Here is a 15,395-nt window from a genome sequence, read left to right as displayed (position 1 = left end):
GCCGGGGGGTGATGGCACATTTGTCTTTATGCACATGTCGTTCTGCTTAGGGTAGTAAAGAATAATAGAAATGCTCGTTCCTTTGTTAATGTCTTTTGGCAGCTTCAATGAACCTTCTTCGACTGGGCGGGCAGTATGCTATGCCATACCTACTTAGTACTTCTTCCTACTCCCAAGTTACATACTTCGTAGACGAGTACAGCCGCCAAGTGGAGTATGTTCCATACATGTGCTGGGAATTCATGCTCGTATTGGACAGATACTTTGTCAAGTGATATGATGTTATGCAGGGAGAGTCCTTTCATTCGCCTATTGGAGAAACGCATTCACACTGGACCGCTCACCTGTCTGACAGATCAACTGCCCTGTGCTTTGTATATGGCCTCGACGTCAGATGTGGCCCTGTTTATCCAGATTTATGCACTCGCATCTCTCTGTCCCGCTGCTGATCCGGATGCCAGCAGACAGGCCTCGATCTCGGCCCGCGACAAGACAGCAACTGGGGGTCCGTCGGCGATAACCAAGGTCAATACCATCGACGGATGTTGATCTTGTACGATTTAAGGCTTCTCCACCAGCTTGTTGACACAACGAGGCTGCTCACGATTGGACCATGTATGGAACCGTGTCTTTCTCTCCTTGGGCTACGAGTATTGCGGTGAAACAGCATACAGAGAGAGGTAGAGAGAGAAAGAGAGTGAACAGGGCTTTTGAGCGTGACCGGCGAAGATGGTCTAGCAGTGCAAGCGTCCGATGCCCTTGTTGCCGCCACCCGCCTTCCGGCTTTCAGCCCAAACAAGGGGGGCGTCGAGATTCACGTCATCATCAGTCTTTGTAAAAGAATGGGCCAACAGTGTTATCAGACGGTTCTGGCCTGTTGAGACATGATGGCAGAATAATCAAGGTACAGTAGCTCCTCAACAATACCGCATGGGCGAGAAAGCTTCCTCTGCTGCTCCTTCAAGCTGTCTGGATCAACCAACTCACGAGGAGACACCCCCTCGCTTGTTCTGCCACTACCTCTACCTTATGTGAGTGGCGTTTCTCCCAAACTCGCCCAGTTGACAGGCAGCAGCTGTGTGCCAAAGTGGCCGGCACTATTCCCGAGTGCTCTTCAGTCCTTGAACTTGGGACAGTCATCCTGCATGGGCGCTGTAATGGGCCGCAGTGTTTCTTTTTTCCAACCACGGCTCAGCCAAGTGATTGGTTCGCAGGGCTGTTATCAAGGGAGCAGCTGAGACAATGCTTGAGCACATGCAAATGATATCTTAGCGGTGCCATTCCTCTTGGAGGGAGGATGCTATTCATCATGAGACATCAATCAACACAATGGGGAAGTATTTTGCGAGCGGGCATGGAAGTACTTGCTTGTCAGTGTAATATTTCCTTTTTCTCGCTTTTTCTCGGTCTTTCCTTTGCTTTCTTTTTTTTGACCCCCCCTCTCTCTCCCTTGCCTGTACTTTGTTAAGCTAGGCTGTGAGGTATTAGTGTAGTAATAGGCTGGGGTTACATGTGCCCTGCATACGACCCCCGGTCTAGCTCTTCAGCCTGAGCATCTCAGTCCAAGTAGTCCAAGAAGTAAAACGATATCATGCTTTTTATTATTATCTGGCAGAGACGTACCGCCCGTCAGGCTGCTTGGCCCATAAGCCCGACTACCATTCATTAACGGGCGCGAAACGTCAAGTACCACCCAGGGGGAGGCTCCTTTGATGTTCCAATCTATCTAGCATGGGCTCTCCTGTCCTCCGAATATGGCCATATTACCTTGGCTACCCACGTTGTTATACATATATTGTAGTAGAAAAAGAAAATATTCATTGTCTGGTGGTGGGTGGCTGTGCTCACCCCGGCCTGAGATATCCTTGGCAGTTGAGAGATGATGGCATCCCTTGACAAGCACCTGCACATCTGTGGTGCCTTATTGAAGCTTGTTTAATATACTCCGCACTGGTGCCTGGTAGCTGATCAAGATTGCTTTACGAGATGTGAAGCAAACTCTTGGGTATACGCTTCATCCTGCGGGGGCTCCTGCGGGGGCTCCTGCAGGGGCTCCTCGCGAAGACGGCTGAGTATCGCCTTCGCCGTCGTATTTTCTCTTTTGTCCTCCTGCTGAAAGACCATAGGTTACTGAGACCAACTTTTCCGGCATCACAAGCTCCAGAATCCGAGCACGCAAGGTGGCCAGCGGGCTGTAGTGTATTGTGACGATTTGAACCGAGACGGACGGCATTGTTGATGGCGCGAACCTGGGATTGTCGAACATGTCCAGAAGCGACAATGGGATATAAGCCTGGTAGAGATACAGCCAGCCCAAGTAGGCTTGCTCTTCCATGACCTCACATTCGCCCTTTGAGTATAATGTACACAAGACTTGAGACTGAGAGTGTAAAGAAGAGAGTGTTAGTCCTCGAAAAACATGGAATCAGAATGGACTTTGGGGTTAGTGACATACAAAGATCATGCCCGTTGAAGTCTCTTTATTGCAGTTGATTTCTTGGTAATGTCTCCGTTTCTGCTGTGCCACGCCAATGAGGAGTGCGACAATATATGGATCATTCAATGGCTCAGGCGGGCAGAATTTCTTCCACTTGTGGTTGAAGAGGCGGACGATGGGGAGGTTGCGACTTGAGGATCGGTAGCCTATCGAATCCCTCCGCCTTATCTCAATGTGCTCACGGTCAATAAGGGCCGCAATGGGCCGTTTATACCGAATTGCGGGATGAAGGGAGCTTCGAAGGCACAGACTATTACAATCCAGCCTCTTGAGAATGAAGCCATTGAAATAGAGGCCGATAGCATCGCTATTGAGAATCGTTAGCCAAAGTGATGGTGGATGGAGGCAAGGGAAGACAAACTAAGCAGTCAAGGGGCATCCGTCGGTAGTCACCAGCAGCCGGATGCCCTGTTCTCGCATCGGGCACTTGTAGTAGTAGTGGAAGAACTGGTTCAGATGGCGTGTACCACTGCGCTCCTCAGAGTAGTCTGCTTCTGTCACTGCATATGCAGCTGGTGTCAACGGTTCAGGAAGAACTCTTTCAAACGAACATTTCAGGAGCTCGAGTTGACGGCTAGTCCATCGAACGGGGCTGACGATGAGTTCTTCTCCGCAAAACTGGCGAGCAATGCCGTAGATGGACCCCTTGGCGATTCGAGCTGGCGCTCGCTTTTTGGCTAAAGCTGTCGAAGAAGAAGAAGAAGAAGCAGAAGAAGAAGCAGAAGCAGAAGAAACAGAAGAACTAGGAGAAGGGGCAGAAGAGGAATCAGGAGAGGAGGCAGAGGACGAAGGAGACGAAGAAGATGCGGAAGCAGTGCTGTTGATATCAGCCGTCGAGGACGACTGATATACGACGATTTCCATGGCGATATGACTTCCAAGGGTGATTTCTGTGCTTGTCTTGTGCGAGAGGAAGAGTAGAGAGATGGATAAAGAGATAGAAAGAGAGATAGAAAGAGAGAAAGAAAGGAAGGAAGGAAAGAGAGAATCAAGAAGAGAGACAAAAGATAAAAAAGACGACAGACGGAAAGAACGTGACCACGGCCGTAGCAGATCTACCTAGCATCTACCAAAAAAGCAATGCCAGACACCGAGTACTTACAGCCGGGTGCCTCCCGAGGTGTACAGCCAGGTACCAAGTGACTGGGTTGCTGGGCACTGCAAGGCAACCCGTGCGCCGCTAGAGCCGCTAGAGCCGCTAGAGCCGCTAGAGCTGCAGCTCCTGAGCGCCATGGTTGGCACTAAGGCCCTGATCAATCTAGTGGCGCCAGCAGCTCCAGCGACGGAGGGCCCCCGCCTGAGATCAGATCGACCGAGTGACAGCCCGCAGCAGCAGCAGCAGCAGCCCGAGCTCTCCGTGCGGGTAACATCCATGAATGTATAACATGTACTCTTACATTACTTTGGACAGATCCAACATACAGTACGGAGTACTCGTATACACAACTTGCCTTGCACTGCCCATCACACAGGGGGGGAACAACACCGGCCCGGTCCAGCGTGCATTAGCCAGTCGTGAATCTGACGAGATTTGAGATTTGTGTGCCCTGACGCTATTATCATTGCAATCAAGATGGGATGGATGGCTGCATCTCTCGAGACTTTTGGACGCGCGCATAAAAATACCTAGCAGTATTAGTGCGTCTTGTGTGTGTTCACGTGTGGTGTGTACATGTCTCTCTCTCTCTCTCTCTCTCTCGGCCTCTCTCTCCTTTTTTTGCTTCTTTTGGGGATTCGAGGGGTAAATGGCCACCGCCACCCTTTTGACGCAGCTAAGGAAAAAGAAAAGAAAGAGGCGTCACTCAACAGGTCATAAAAGTACATGCACACCAACCTAGGTAGGTATGCAAAAAAAAAAAAAAAATGACAAGAATCCATCCCCTCTACATTAGCAGCACATCACTAGACACCTACCAAGTACTAGTACGAGTAAGTAGTATTACTCGGAGGCTCGACAAGCCGTCGCTACTCCTCCTCCGCACTTACAAGCGCGCACCCTCCCTCTCTCTCCCTGCGTGTGCGGTTGAAACATCAGGCTAAACTCCAAATGACGGCTCCCTACCTAACAACTGAAAGCGATGGCGTCTAGACTACGGTGTACAACGGGGCACGGGACACAGTTTTGTGCTGTATGTACTCCGTACTCGTAAGAGTACTAAGGCAGCGGCACGCCAAAGACAATAGGTACGCAGGCATTCATCGAGGATAGACACTTTATGCGGGTCATGAACACGAGATTAGCAAAACTGGCTGTCAAGCATCCCGTGTCTCAAACTCAATGGTGATAGTGGCTTCACTAAAAGTTAGCGGTGGCAGCAGATACGAGAGAGAGAGAGACCTAGAGAGAGAGAGAGAGACCGAGAGAGAGAGGGAAAGAGGGAAAAGCGGTGATAGTACCAGGTGCTTCTTCTTCATCTCGCCAGGACTTGCTTTAGTACTGCACTTGTAGAGGTAGTTGCGATGCTGGATATCCAGCTCAAAGTACTCACTTCGCAGTCAACTCACCAGATCAACTGATGGTGCTGGCGCGTATCCAAAAGGCCGGCCTACTCGACGGACTGCCATATCGACGGCATACGTGCGGTTTTACAGAGGCGCGTGGTACAGGCCACCCTCGAATGTCAAGAGGACGGGTCCAACAGGGGGTACGAGAATGACGACCTCATCTACAACTTACCGTCCGTTAGATGAGGAAGCACTTAACCCAATGAAAGAAGTGAGCCCGTACCTAAGTAGTTACACCCCTTTAGCATTCACCGGTAACTTGTGCAACAGGTTAAGCATCAAATTCAACAACTAATACCCAGTAAGTACAAAGCACAAATAAACACACCCTACAAAGGAAATATACCCAATTACATCCTATACGATCCCACCAAACTTAAATTGTTCCCAAGTATTTCCATCAGTAGTCCAAGCCCAATTTTCCACCAAAAGTCCAAGCCCAATCTGTCACTAGTGAAATCAAACACCCAGTCTATCAACCTACCTGCGTTGATGCCAGTAAAACAAAGATAGCCGTGGCCACTAACAGGACCAAACACCATCCAACATGCGGCATTGTCTATGTAGCTCTCGTGTTTCCCTCGGATAGTGCTCTACATCCTCCCAAAGGGAGCTCCAAAGTTGCTCGTCGATTTAAACTTGATGGCGACCTCAGGTTCTGAGATTCTGGTGTCACTATCGTCGTCAGAGTCGTCAATTTTGATAGGATTGGAAGAGGTCGCCTCAGCCTTAGCAGGCAACTCCTCGTCATCCGTATCCGTGATGAAAATGAAGTCTCGGTTTTCGGGATCCGGCAGGATAGGGGTTCCGTCATAACCATACTGGGGCGGGTCAGGCCATTTGATGCGAACTGCGCGTTGATCGCGCTTATAACGAACATCTTTCTTCTTCCCCTTCTTGTCCATTGCAAGGGAAGAAGCGTGCTCCATTTTGATAGGGACACCATTATGTTCATCATCAACCTCGGACTGAGCCCCCGACACATCCGTGTTGTCAGGAACTGCGGTGTGTTTGGCGTTCGCACCATCAAGAGATCCGCTGCACACTGCCGACAATGGCACCGGCATTGCAACAGGGGACTGCACGGCCCTAGGAAGGGCATCCTGCCCCTGGCTAATTGGCTCCAGCCTTTGGTTCAATGCAGCAAGAAAGAGCTCATCCTGAGCGGGAATGTTCTTGATCATCAGGGGACCCTTGAGGGCAACATCGCCCGAGGGCGGCGAGAACATTCCTTGAGAACGAGAACCTGAAGAGGAGGACTCTACTCGTCTCAGAGGATTGGAGAGGTCTGGATTGAGGGCAACATCGCTCGAGGGCGCCGGAAACCTACCTGTCTGAGAACGAGAACCTGAAGAGGAAGAGGAAGACTCTACCCGTCTCAGAGGATTGGAGAGGTCTGGATTGGGGGCAACATCGCTCGAGGGCGCCGGGAACCTTCCTGTCTGAGAACGAGAACCTGAAGAGGAAGAGGAAGACTCTACCCGTCTCAGATGGTTGGAGAGGTCTGGGTAAGAGACCCCGCTACTCTCTCCCGCTTCCTCTTTCACGGTTGCAGTCGCACTGCGGTCTTCTGTCTCGGGGCAATCGATGGATTTGGGGAGGACAAAAGATGCGGTTGGCGTGGCGCTGCCTTGGCTGAGTCCCGATGTAGTGGCAGGTGGCAGGGAGGGCGAATGGTTAGGAGTATATCCGGCATACATGGTGAGCCGACGCTCCTCCTCATCTTCTTCAGTCTTCTTCACATTTGTCTCTTCGTCTTCTCCCGTCGGGCCATTGACAATATAATAGTCGTGAGACAGACTACGCCGCCGTTTGCTAGGAGGAGACCCATCTGAAGGAGGTTCCTCAAAGGTAGTCTTTCGGACAGCGCTTGCCCTGAGAGAAATACCCTCAAGTTTCGGATCAAGCTCATGCACATCGATGACAGAAAGTGGTCTCTTGGGGCTTCTCCCCGGCGTCTCCATCTCTAGGTGAGGTTGACTTCCCACCGGCGTCCCCGTCCCAGGGTAAGCTGGACTTCTCGACGGCGTCCCCATCCCGGGGTAAGGCGAAGCCGAAGATGAATAGGGGTAGAATGCCGGGCTGACTGGGATGGTATCCTGTCCCGGCTGAGGAGACATGGAAACGCGCGTAGATGGCGGAAAACTTAGTGGAAAACTAGGAGGTGATGCAATCGGAGGAAAGACAGGGGAGGCCGTTGGCGAACGGTTTGCAAAGTTTGGCACCCGAGGAGACTCTAGGGATCCGGGGCCAAAAGCATTCGAGAAGTTGCTCGGCATCCCAGGTGACCAGTGGCTGTCTCGGACGCTATCGTACATACGGGCGCCACCGTTGTGCTGGCTAGCCATGGGCGAAGGAGGGCTTCCATCAACCATGGGAGTATTGCCTTGGCCTTGAAAGCTGCCCTGGTGAATAATTGGCTCAGCATATTGAACTTGATCGGCGAGCTGGCCCCTGAGCCGCAGATTTTGATCTCCCAGCATCTGAACCTGGTGGTTGAGATAGGCGATTTCTCTGTTCAGCTGCGCCTTTTCAGCTTCCCACAGAGTGAGGTAATGGCCTAATGTGATTCTGGCCTCTTCTCTATAAATGATATCCAAACGCACACGGAAATCCTCAAAGAAAGTGCGCTGCTCTTCCCAGGTTCTAGTCATCAACTCGTACTGCTGGGCCAATCGAGACTGGGAGCATCTGGCGGGTGTACTATCGGAGCAAGTGAGACAGCCGCAGTTTGTGGCAGCATTTTCCGAGGCACGTGGCGGCGATGCCATGGGACGCACTCCGGCAGTGAGTTCAGCGGGAGCAACGGTAGATGTGGGTGGGTAATAAGCAGGGGCAAATGGACTGAGCAAGCCGGGTCTCCTAGATGGGCCGGGCATGCTGTCACGATTGAGTAAAGCCTCAGTGTATGCAGTTTGGGCCCCAGGCTCGGGAAGCATTGACGTAGGGCCATTCGTAACTGCATCAGTGCGGTAAGCAGTACGAAAGTGAGTAGTGCCAAAGGGAGAAGTGGTGATGTCTCTGTATCTATCATTGCCATTGCCAGTGCCAGTGCCAGTGCCAGTGCCAGTGCCAGTGCCAGTGATAGTGCCGCTGCTCCTACTACTGCTTCCGTTGCCACTCATGGTGCTTTGGCCGTTTAAACGCCAAGTATGATAAGGACCTGGAGGATACTCGACAGCTCCAGAAGGTAAGAAGGAATCGGCACTGTCCCGGGCTTGTCTCGCCCTGTGTGGTGTGTACAACAACATGGGTTTAGTGTCCATGTCTGAGGATTCCCAAGGAGGTCGATTGATTCTGCCAGCCATTTGGAACAAGAAGAGTGGAAGCTTGATGTGCTGCTGTATAATGCAAGAAGAATGTAATGAGGAAAGGAGGATGTGATATCGAAGGCGAAGTCTCGGGGGCAGGAACAAATATGTAAACAAAGGGTAACAAAGATGGCGACGACGCTTGCTAAACAAGGAAGAATCTCCCGCGACGATACTTTGGGTGGATATCAGCCAAACCGGTGTGGCTTGATATAGCTCGAGGGGCAGGAAGTTGGAGAGTTTGTTTAGTCGTAATCAGACTGAAGCTTAGCTCAGCACTCCGGGACAAGAAACGTTGACAAGAAACGACAGCTTATAATGCCACACGACTTTGGTGAACAGACGGTAGCTGTGCCGCAGCGACAAGAAGAGTTTGTTGGCGTGCGTCTTTGTTTTGAGCACGGCAAGAAGATGCTGTTTCTTGTTTGATGTCTGAACGATTGTAATTCGTAGAGCGGAAATGACAGTGCGTCGAAGTGACGTGCTTCTCGCTCAGTATAGAATCAACAACGAGGAACTTTTGTTCCGTAACAGTGTATAGGCTCCGTGAACCGTGTAATGCGAATTTTGAAGCTTTCAATCTCTCAAACACGAATGCCAGAATACATGTAGGTATGTAACGGGACTTGTAAGGGAATAGATAGATAGGAGAAGGGATATAATAGGCTGCAAAAGACGCAGGCTGAGACGTAGAATCGACGCAGGTACCAGAGCAAGGCAGAAGCCTGAGCACAAGCAAATAAAAAAACGAGGCAACAGACGGCAACTAGCGTAAGGCGGGTGTAACCTCGAACCGAATCGGTCTATGGTCGGCGAAGTTGCAGATTTTTCGTGCTTGATGAAGTCGTACTCGTACAGAATTACCCCGTGGAGCAGGCAAGGCAAGGTACCTAGGTAGGTTATTGGTTACCTAGGCTCCGTAGGTAGTGAGATCGAAGCGGGGGATTCGAGTATAAATGACGCTTGCTTTCGTATATAACAAGGGGAACATAAAAGAGCAAACAGCTGAACAACAAGGTGGATGAAAAGTGACGCACGCAAAGTGGCGTTGAAACGTATGTGAACTGCCTTGGCCCGGAAGGATCCCCCCAAGCAGTGCCGGCAGATGAGAGGCTCTTATATAGCTGTGCGTTGACTGTGACGAGGTGCTTTTGTTCTTGCGTCCGAGTAGCCCAAAGCTCAAGAGTCGGTGGCTAGCTGACAAGTATTAAAATTCGAGACACACTTGCCACGCCTGTCCAAGTATCCAGAACCCCAGATTGAGCGTCGAGATCAGAGGACGAGTACAAAACTGTCACCGGGAGCGGCACAAGGCGAGGCTAGACAGCGCCATGAGACAGGATGGTGCAGCGCAAGGCAATGCGCCTAATTTGATGCTAGTAATGCAGGGAGCGGCTTTGGACTCGAGACCGGGAGAGTCTACGCGGGACACTGAGCGACTGACTGGCTCAGCACCCCAGCCAGATGGACGAGTGAGAGGCCGCGATTAGGGGCTTTGGTCGGCGATACAAGCAAGGTTAAGGAAAAAGAAACAAGACGAGAGACGGTTTCTTAGTCCGGGGCCACGTCGCAGCAAAGGAGTGCGGCTAGTAATTCCAGGCGAGTTCAGATATACGAGTAGGTATGAATGAGAGGGGGAAAATTGGGAGCAGTGAGTAGAATGAGAGAGAAGTGAGCGAAGAGGAAACTAAAAGCTTTTCGCACCAGGGCAAGTACTTGCGGGGTACTGCGCAGTGCTAAGCTGGCGGGTGCAGTACTTGCTGGTACTTGACACATGACTGCCGGCGTCGTGAGTTTGGCCACCAGATCACCTATAGCGATACTAGATACCTGCTGTATGGAGGTTAGCAGTTCAGTTCAGTCGCTGTGCTTTCAGCAAATCTCAACTTTTTGGCTGGCACTCACCAAAAGTAATACCGAGACAAGACGCTTAGTACTCACTCACTACTAGGGTAATGCCTGTGCCTTCACTGATCCAACCAAGCATCCCCTCATGAGATCATGAGAGTGAGCATGTGCCCCTCCGGTCCGTGTGTCTCTTCTGCCTTTTTCCTGCCTTGTTTTCTGCCTCTTCTCATTAGCGTGCAATGGCGCAAGCACCGCGGCTCTGAGCCAATGACGCAGGTGACCCTCGTATACTGTACAGCACGGAGTAGCTCATTTTTCTTTTCGGCTGCCCCTCACTCACTCACTCCCAAATCAACTGAAAAATGACCGAGACAGAAGCCCACAGGGGGTTCAGCCTCAATTGAGTGCCGCCCCGTAATACTGTAAGCACCTCTTCGGCCCGCTCTCCACTTTGGCTTCCACTTCCAGGTACCGCGAACCACACGCTTCATCTCACAATGACTCTCTCTGGCTGTGTGTGTGCGTATAATCTTGCCACCAGAAACGGGAGAGAATGCCCCAACAACAGTGACTCGTTTCAGTTCGGTCCGGCCCAGTTCACTTCGGCTTGGCTTGGCTCAGTTCAGTTCAGTTCAGTTCAGTTCACTAAGAGAGAATCCTCCAGAGGTGCTTGGCACGCTTGCCCCCTCTCGTCTCGAGCTCCTGTTTGCTGCTGTTCAGCTGGCCTGCTTGCCTCAAGCTGATTGCTTGCTTGCCCTCGGCCCTGCTGCTTCCCAATCAAGTCGTGGCCCGGGCTAGTGTTGCCAGTAGATGAAACGCATGCACAAATGTGCTGGCGCGCCTATGCTTGCCTCGTATTGCATTGAGACCGGGTGGCGGTGTGCAAAAGCAAAGAGCAAAAAGCAAAAAAAAAAAAAAAAAAAAAAAAAAGAGGCATCCCTCCCTGCGTTGACCCAAGGCATAGTAGTACTTGTTTGCAGTATCATTAGGCCGCTATTCCGATATACCCTGTACCAGGTAGGGCCTGGGCTGGTACTGGGCAGTACTCCTGCTCATATGGCTGCGTGCTCCATACAATCCGCCATCGTGTATACGTACGACCAGGTAGATGGTACTTGGCACCAGAGAGTGCGGAGTATCGAATATCGAGTGTGAAACATGGCGCTTAGGGAACGGGATTGTCGCAGTCGCTTTGACATCAAAGATAGACATGCCAGGCTTCTCCAGGCAGAGTTCTCAGTTCACGGCCATTATCCACCCAGAGCCCCTTGCTTCTCAAGTGCCGTCCATGGTTCAGCTGCTGCGGCCTATCGGGGAACAGCGCATGATGCTCCCTCTCCATCCCATTCAACCACCAGTGGCCACGATGGATATGAAGTACGCACTGCAGCAAAAGATTGTCGAGCTAGTCCGGTCTGGCTGTCTACCTAGGCCTGTAAGCAATTTGCACTGCGGCCGGGAATCTCAGTCGACCCCCTTGATGTGATATCTGATGGCTGTGAGCCCACCTCATCAATCGTCGGACTGGGAGAGTAATCTATGGATGGCCATCACCTTGGAAGACTGGTATACTCGTAGTTAACCTTGGCCAGCCGCAGCGCTTAGCTTCCGCCGCAAGAGCCAGGAGGCCCAACAAGATATTGATCCTAGGTCGTAATAGTCGTAGTGGTATTTGACTCCTATGCCCCAGCACCAATCCGTCGTACTTTGCATGGGTAGAGGAGATGGGCAGGCCAGTACCTTACTGGTTCAGTTTCGTACCATCGATTATTGACACCATGGAGTATCATTATCAAGCCATGATCGATGGCCATCGTAGTCTCGATGGGCCTGGGTGGAGCTTGGTCCAGAGATCGGTGCTATCGGATGCTTTTCGGGGGGATCATTCACCTTGGCACCCTATCTAGGTTCCGCGTGCCTCTCTCTAGGGCTGGCAGGCCTACACATGGTCCCGCCGTCAAGGGAGGTTGGTAGATACTCCATTTGCAGATCTGCCGGTATGGATTAGCTGTGATATACGCTTAAAGGTTAATGGGCATGGCCGGTTCGATTCCCTGATACAATCAGAACGCAGCAGCAGTCTGAAGCACCGGGCAGTGGGCATTAATCAACGAAAGCCACGGCCGTGGATGGTAGCAGATAGCCTGGGCATCGGCAACATCTTCCCACTGCCAGATGCTATCTCTTGTCAGTCGTTGTTTTCAGAGTTTCCCCCCATCATGTCTTCTCAAGATCTGCTTCATGGGGGGGACACAACTACCTACCAGTGTGCCAGCAACAACAAAAGAATCATGCAGCGCAGAACGTTACCTCATTTGGTTATCATCCAGTCCCACCTGGCGGTGTTAAGCCTTCTCGCCGTCTTGTTTATGGTAGCATGTATAGTCTGCCGCGGGGGGGTGATTGCCTTCTGTGGATTCGGATTCATCTCCCGGATATCATCTGCCGCTCTGTCTTCTGCCCTCCTCCCTCACAGATGCGTGTCTCATCTGTTCACCGATCTTTTGTTTTCTTTGAGCATCGCATTTGGCCGCTTGATGCGGAGTACTGCCCCTACATCATTGTACAGGCACGCAACTTTATCCGCTAATGTGACTGGGTAACTTCGGGATTAGACTTTCCCAGCTACAGTCACAAAAACTGACTTGCGTGTTTCTATTCTTATCAAGGGGCATCATGTTGACCGGGGCCCTGGCGGCCGTACGAGTGTTCGTAAGTAGCAGCACCAACCGCCCGGAGATGGTCCGTAGCTTCTGATGTAATATTACCTTTTTTTTTCTCCGAGCCTCACCCCCACGTATAGTACTACCTTTCATTTCCACATATGGACATGCTTGAAGTACCATTGCTCAGGCTCTCATTCTCTAAAAGCTTCGAACAGAAACGTTGGAAGATGGTAAACAGAGTATTGCGAGTGAGCAACTGCGAGGTCGGTCTCCACCCGTCTCATTGAGTCCAGAAATGATTTTCAGCTGTGGCGTACACCCTTGTTCGCAGGCAAAGAAAGGGAGAGGGCAAAAAGACACACAAACAAATGAACAGACGAGGCTCTGGCTGCCCAACTCCGATGCCCAAGCCCTTGCATCCAACACTGCCCACCAATATCCAAGAAGGTGTGAAAGCCCGAAAGAAACGCCTGGCTGAGAGATGGTGGACGGGATGCAGGGTATACGCGGTTGATCCAGGCCCTCGCAAAACATGTCACTTTTTCATTGTTCCCCTCGTTTATTGTCTCTCGTTGATTCGTTGCCTGCTCCTCTGATGGGTCTCTTGACTGCCTTCTAATCACACATGAAGCTGCAGGAGGCTAACAACCAAGTCCATTCTCATGCTCTAGGCACGGCCGGGAATCAATATTGGGTGCATCTGTCTGTGGACGGAAGCATCCCCGGTGAAGCTTGCAGGTCAGCCACAATGTCACAATGTTTCAATTTGTTTTCTTACTTCTTTTGGAGAGGCTGCATGGCACTATCGTTTAGAATGCCACTATTTTGTCTTGGGCTCGCTGGTTCAGTGACCAAGACGATACAACTCGGTGGAGTCGTTGCCTGTCAACTCGACCAACGCTCCCCAGCTGTCTTGGAGGTCCCTCAAAAAAGTGTCAAAATCATACCCATAGGTGGCCTCGTGAAAACTCTCATGTAGAAAGGAAAGACTTCCACAGCTGCTCGACGAAAAAAAGACGACGAAAGCGGTAATTGGGCGATATCCAAGGAAGAAGTGCCATGGTACGCTTTGTGACATGATGGTCGCTGTCCACTTTGTGTCTTCCGGGATTGTTGCTATGCGTGAGACATGCTACTCGTAGTAGTTGACGCATGCTGCTGCTCTAGCCCACTATTACTAACACGGCTGCAAATCCCCATTTTTGGTTGATGGCACGGAGTACAAGGCGTAGGACTTATAGCAGAGGGCTGTTCGGCCTAATTGGCCGACATAGAGCCATGCATCCCTGCAGGTGGATTGGAGTAAACTCGGAGCTGCTGCGACAGAGTAGACTGAACACATCACAAAAGCACTGTTCTGTTTGGCGAGTTACCCGAGCTGTAAACAATTTCAGCTGAATGATGCGGGAATATGATATGCTGCCGCTACCCGGTGACGAACGAGAGATTGCGTTTCTGGACTGCATATTGGCAATTTGCAGTCTGAGACCAGTCACGGAGCGTAGTGCTCGTAATTAGACAACTTTTTGCCAAGTTGTTGGGTGAAAGCCCCAGGGCTTTCAGCAAAAGCAATGTTCGATTAGCGGGAAGGTAAATTATTGGTGTCGTACCCTGTACAAATTGGCGGCAAGCTAGCTGTACCTCATCACTTATACAGCTGTACAACACCGAGTGTGACCCAATATGCATTATCGCGCATGAATTGATTGGAGATGTGCCATTCTGAGATGGCCACGTAGAAAGAGAAGCCGGGAGTCCGATCCAGGCTTGCTTGTTGCAGTGTATTGCCAACGTCACGACTGCTTGCTCTTGCATATGGTAGTTGAGCGAAGCCATCCAAAGAGAGAATATGGGTCGAGCTGGAGGTGGTACCTAAAACTGCCCGGTCGAGGGGTAAAACTACCGGTTGTACTCCGTAAGGGTACACGCATCCTTGTATGAGTCTGGGGTGCTGGATAGCGAACTGTGCCCACACAGCATGTTTTGTGGAGTCCCTCCGAACAGAAGAGAGCTAATCTGGAGAGATCTAGAGCGGGACATTGCATAAAATCAGTATCGTGAGATGCGAGAATAAACTGCGGTCTCCCAGAGCCAAATCGCTTTGTTTCGACGACATAACATCCGTGTCAAGAGAGGGCGATGCCTATCTAGCCTCCCTTCAAAGGGAAATTAGTGGCAAGAGCTGCAGCCGTCGCAAAGGACTTTTTTTTTTTTTTTTTTTTTTTTTTTAGTAACAATCAGGGTACAAAGCAAATCAAGAGGCGTGCATATCTTGTCGTGTGTAACGGTAACTTTGCTTTGCCCAAAGTCGGAGTCCTGGGGTTGGCTTTGATTTGCTGCTCTCCCAATCCGCTAGCCACTCATGAGGAGGCGTGAGACTCAGACAGGTACGCTGAGCGGGGGTATCGTTTTGGGGGGGGGGGGGGGGGGGGGGGGGGGGGGGGGTGTTTCTTCCTACTCCTGCTGCGTTGCCAATGTTGTCTCGCGTATGAAATGGCAGGCTGTGCCTCTAGGAAGAGCTGCTTCCGGGTTCAAAGTAGCGTTGTTGACCCTTTACTGCAGCTCTCT

At 51.1% G+C, this 15,395-nt stretch overlaps 3 protein-coding genes across 3 annotated transcripts; 1 reads left to right on the top strand and 2 right to left on the bottom strand.

Moving 5' to 3' along the window:
* Nucleotides 1-2,014: 2,014 nt before the first annotated feature.
* On the bottom strand, nucleotides 2,015-3,361 carry TRIVIDRAFT_221764 (uncharacterized protein; the record flags this gene model as incomplete). The annotated part of the gene is made up of 3 exons (XM_014101239.1): nucleotides 2,015-2,380; nucleotides 2,456-2,804; nucleotides 2,859-3,361. The coding sequence occupies 3 exons, from the start codon at nucleotides 3,359-3,361 to the stop codon at nucleotides 2,015-2,017; spliced, it is 1,218 nt and encodes a 405-aa protein (XP_013956714.1).
* An 808-nt stretch (nucleotides 3,362-4,169) lies between these two features.
* TRIVIDRAFT_60653 (uncharacterized protein) lies at nucleotides 4,170-5,297 on the top strand (the record flags this gene model as incomplete). The annotated part of the gene is made up of 5 exons (XM_014101238.1): nucleotides 4,170-4,239; nucleotides 4,419-4,426; nucleotides 4,574-4,626; nucleotides 4,973-5,142; nucleotides 5,185-5,297. 5 exons carry the CDS (start codon nucleotides 4,170-4,172, stop codon nucleotides 5,295-5,297), a joined length of 414 nt encoding a protein of 137 aa, XP_013956713.1.
* On the bottom strand, nucleotides 5,267-5,956 carry TRIVIDRAFT_216035 (uncharacterized protein; the record flags this gene model as incomplete). Its single annotated transcript, XM_014101237.1, has 1 exon — nucleotides 5,267-5,956. The coding sequence occupies one exon, from the start codon at nucleotides 5,946-5,948 to the stop codon at nucleotides 5,562-5,564; it is 387 nt and encodes a 128-aa protein (XP_013956712.1).
* Between the last annotated feature and the right edge of the window lie 9,439 nt (nucleotides 5,957-15,395).

This window comes from Trichoderma virens (genome assembly GCF_000170995.1).
Source record: "Trichoderma virens Gv29-8 chromosome Unknown TRIVIscaffold_6, whole genome shotgun sequence".
NCBI classification, from domain to species: domain Eukaryota; kingdom Fungi; phylum Ascomycota; class Sordariomycetes; order Hypocreales; family Hypocreaceae; genus Trichoderma; species Trichoderma virens.
Note: the sequence above shows the minus strand (reverse complement) of the source record. Positions and strands in the feature narration are given on the sequence as shown.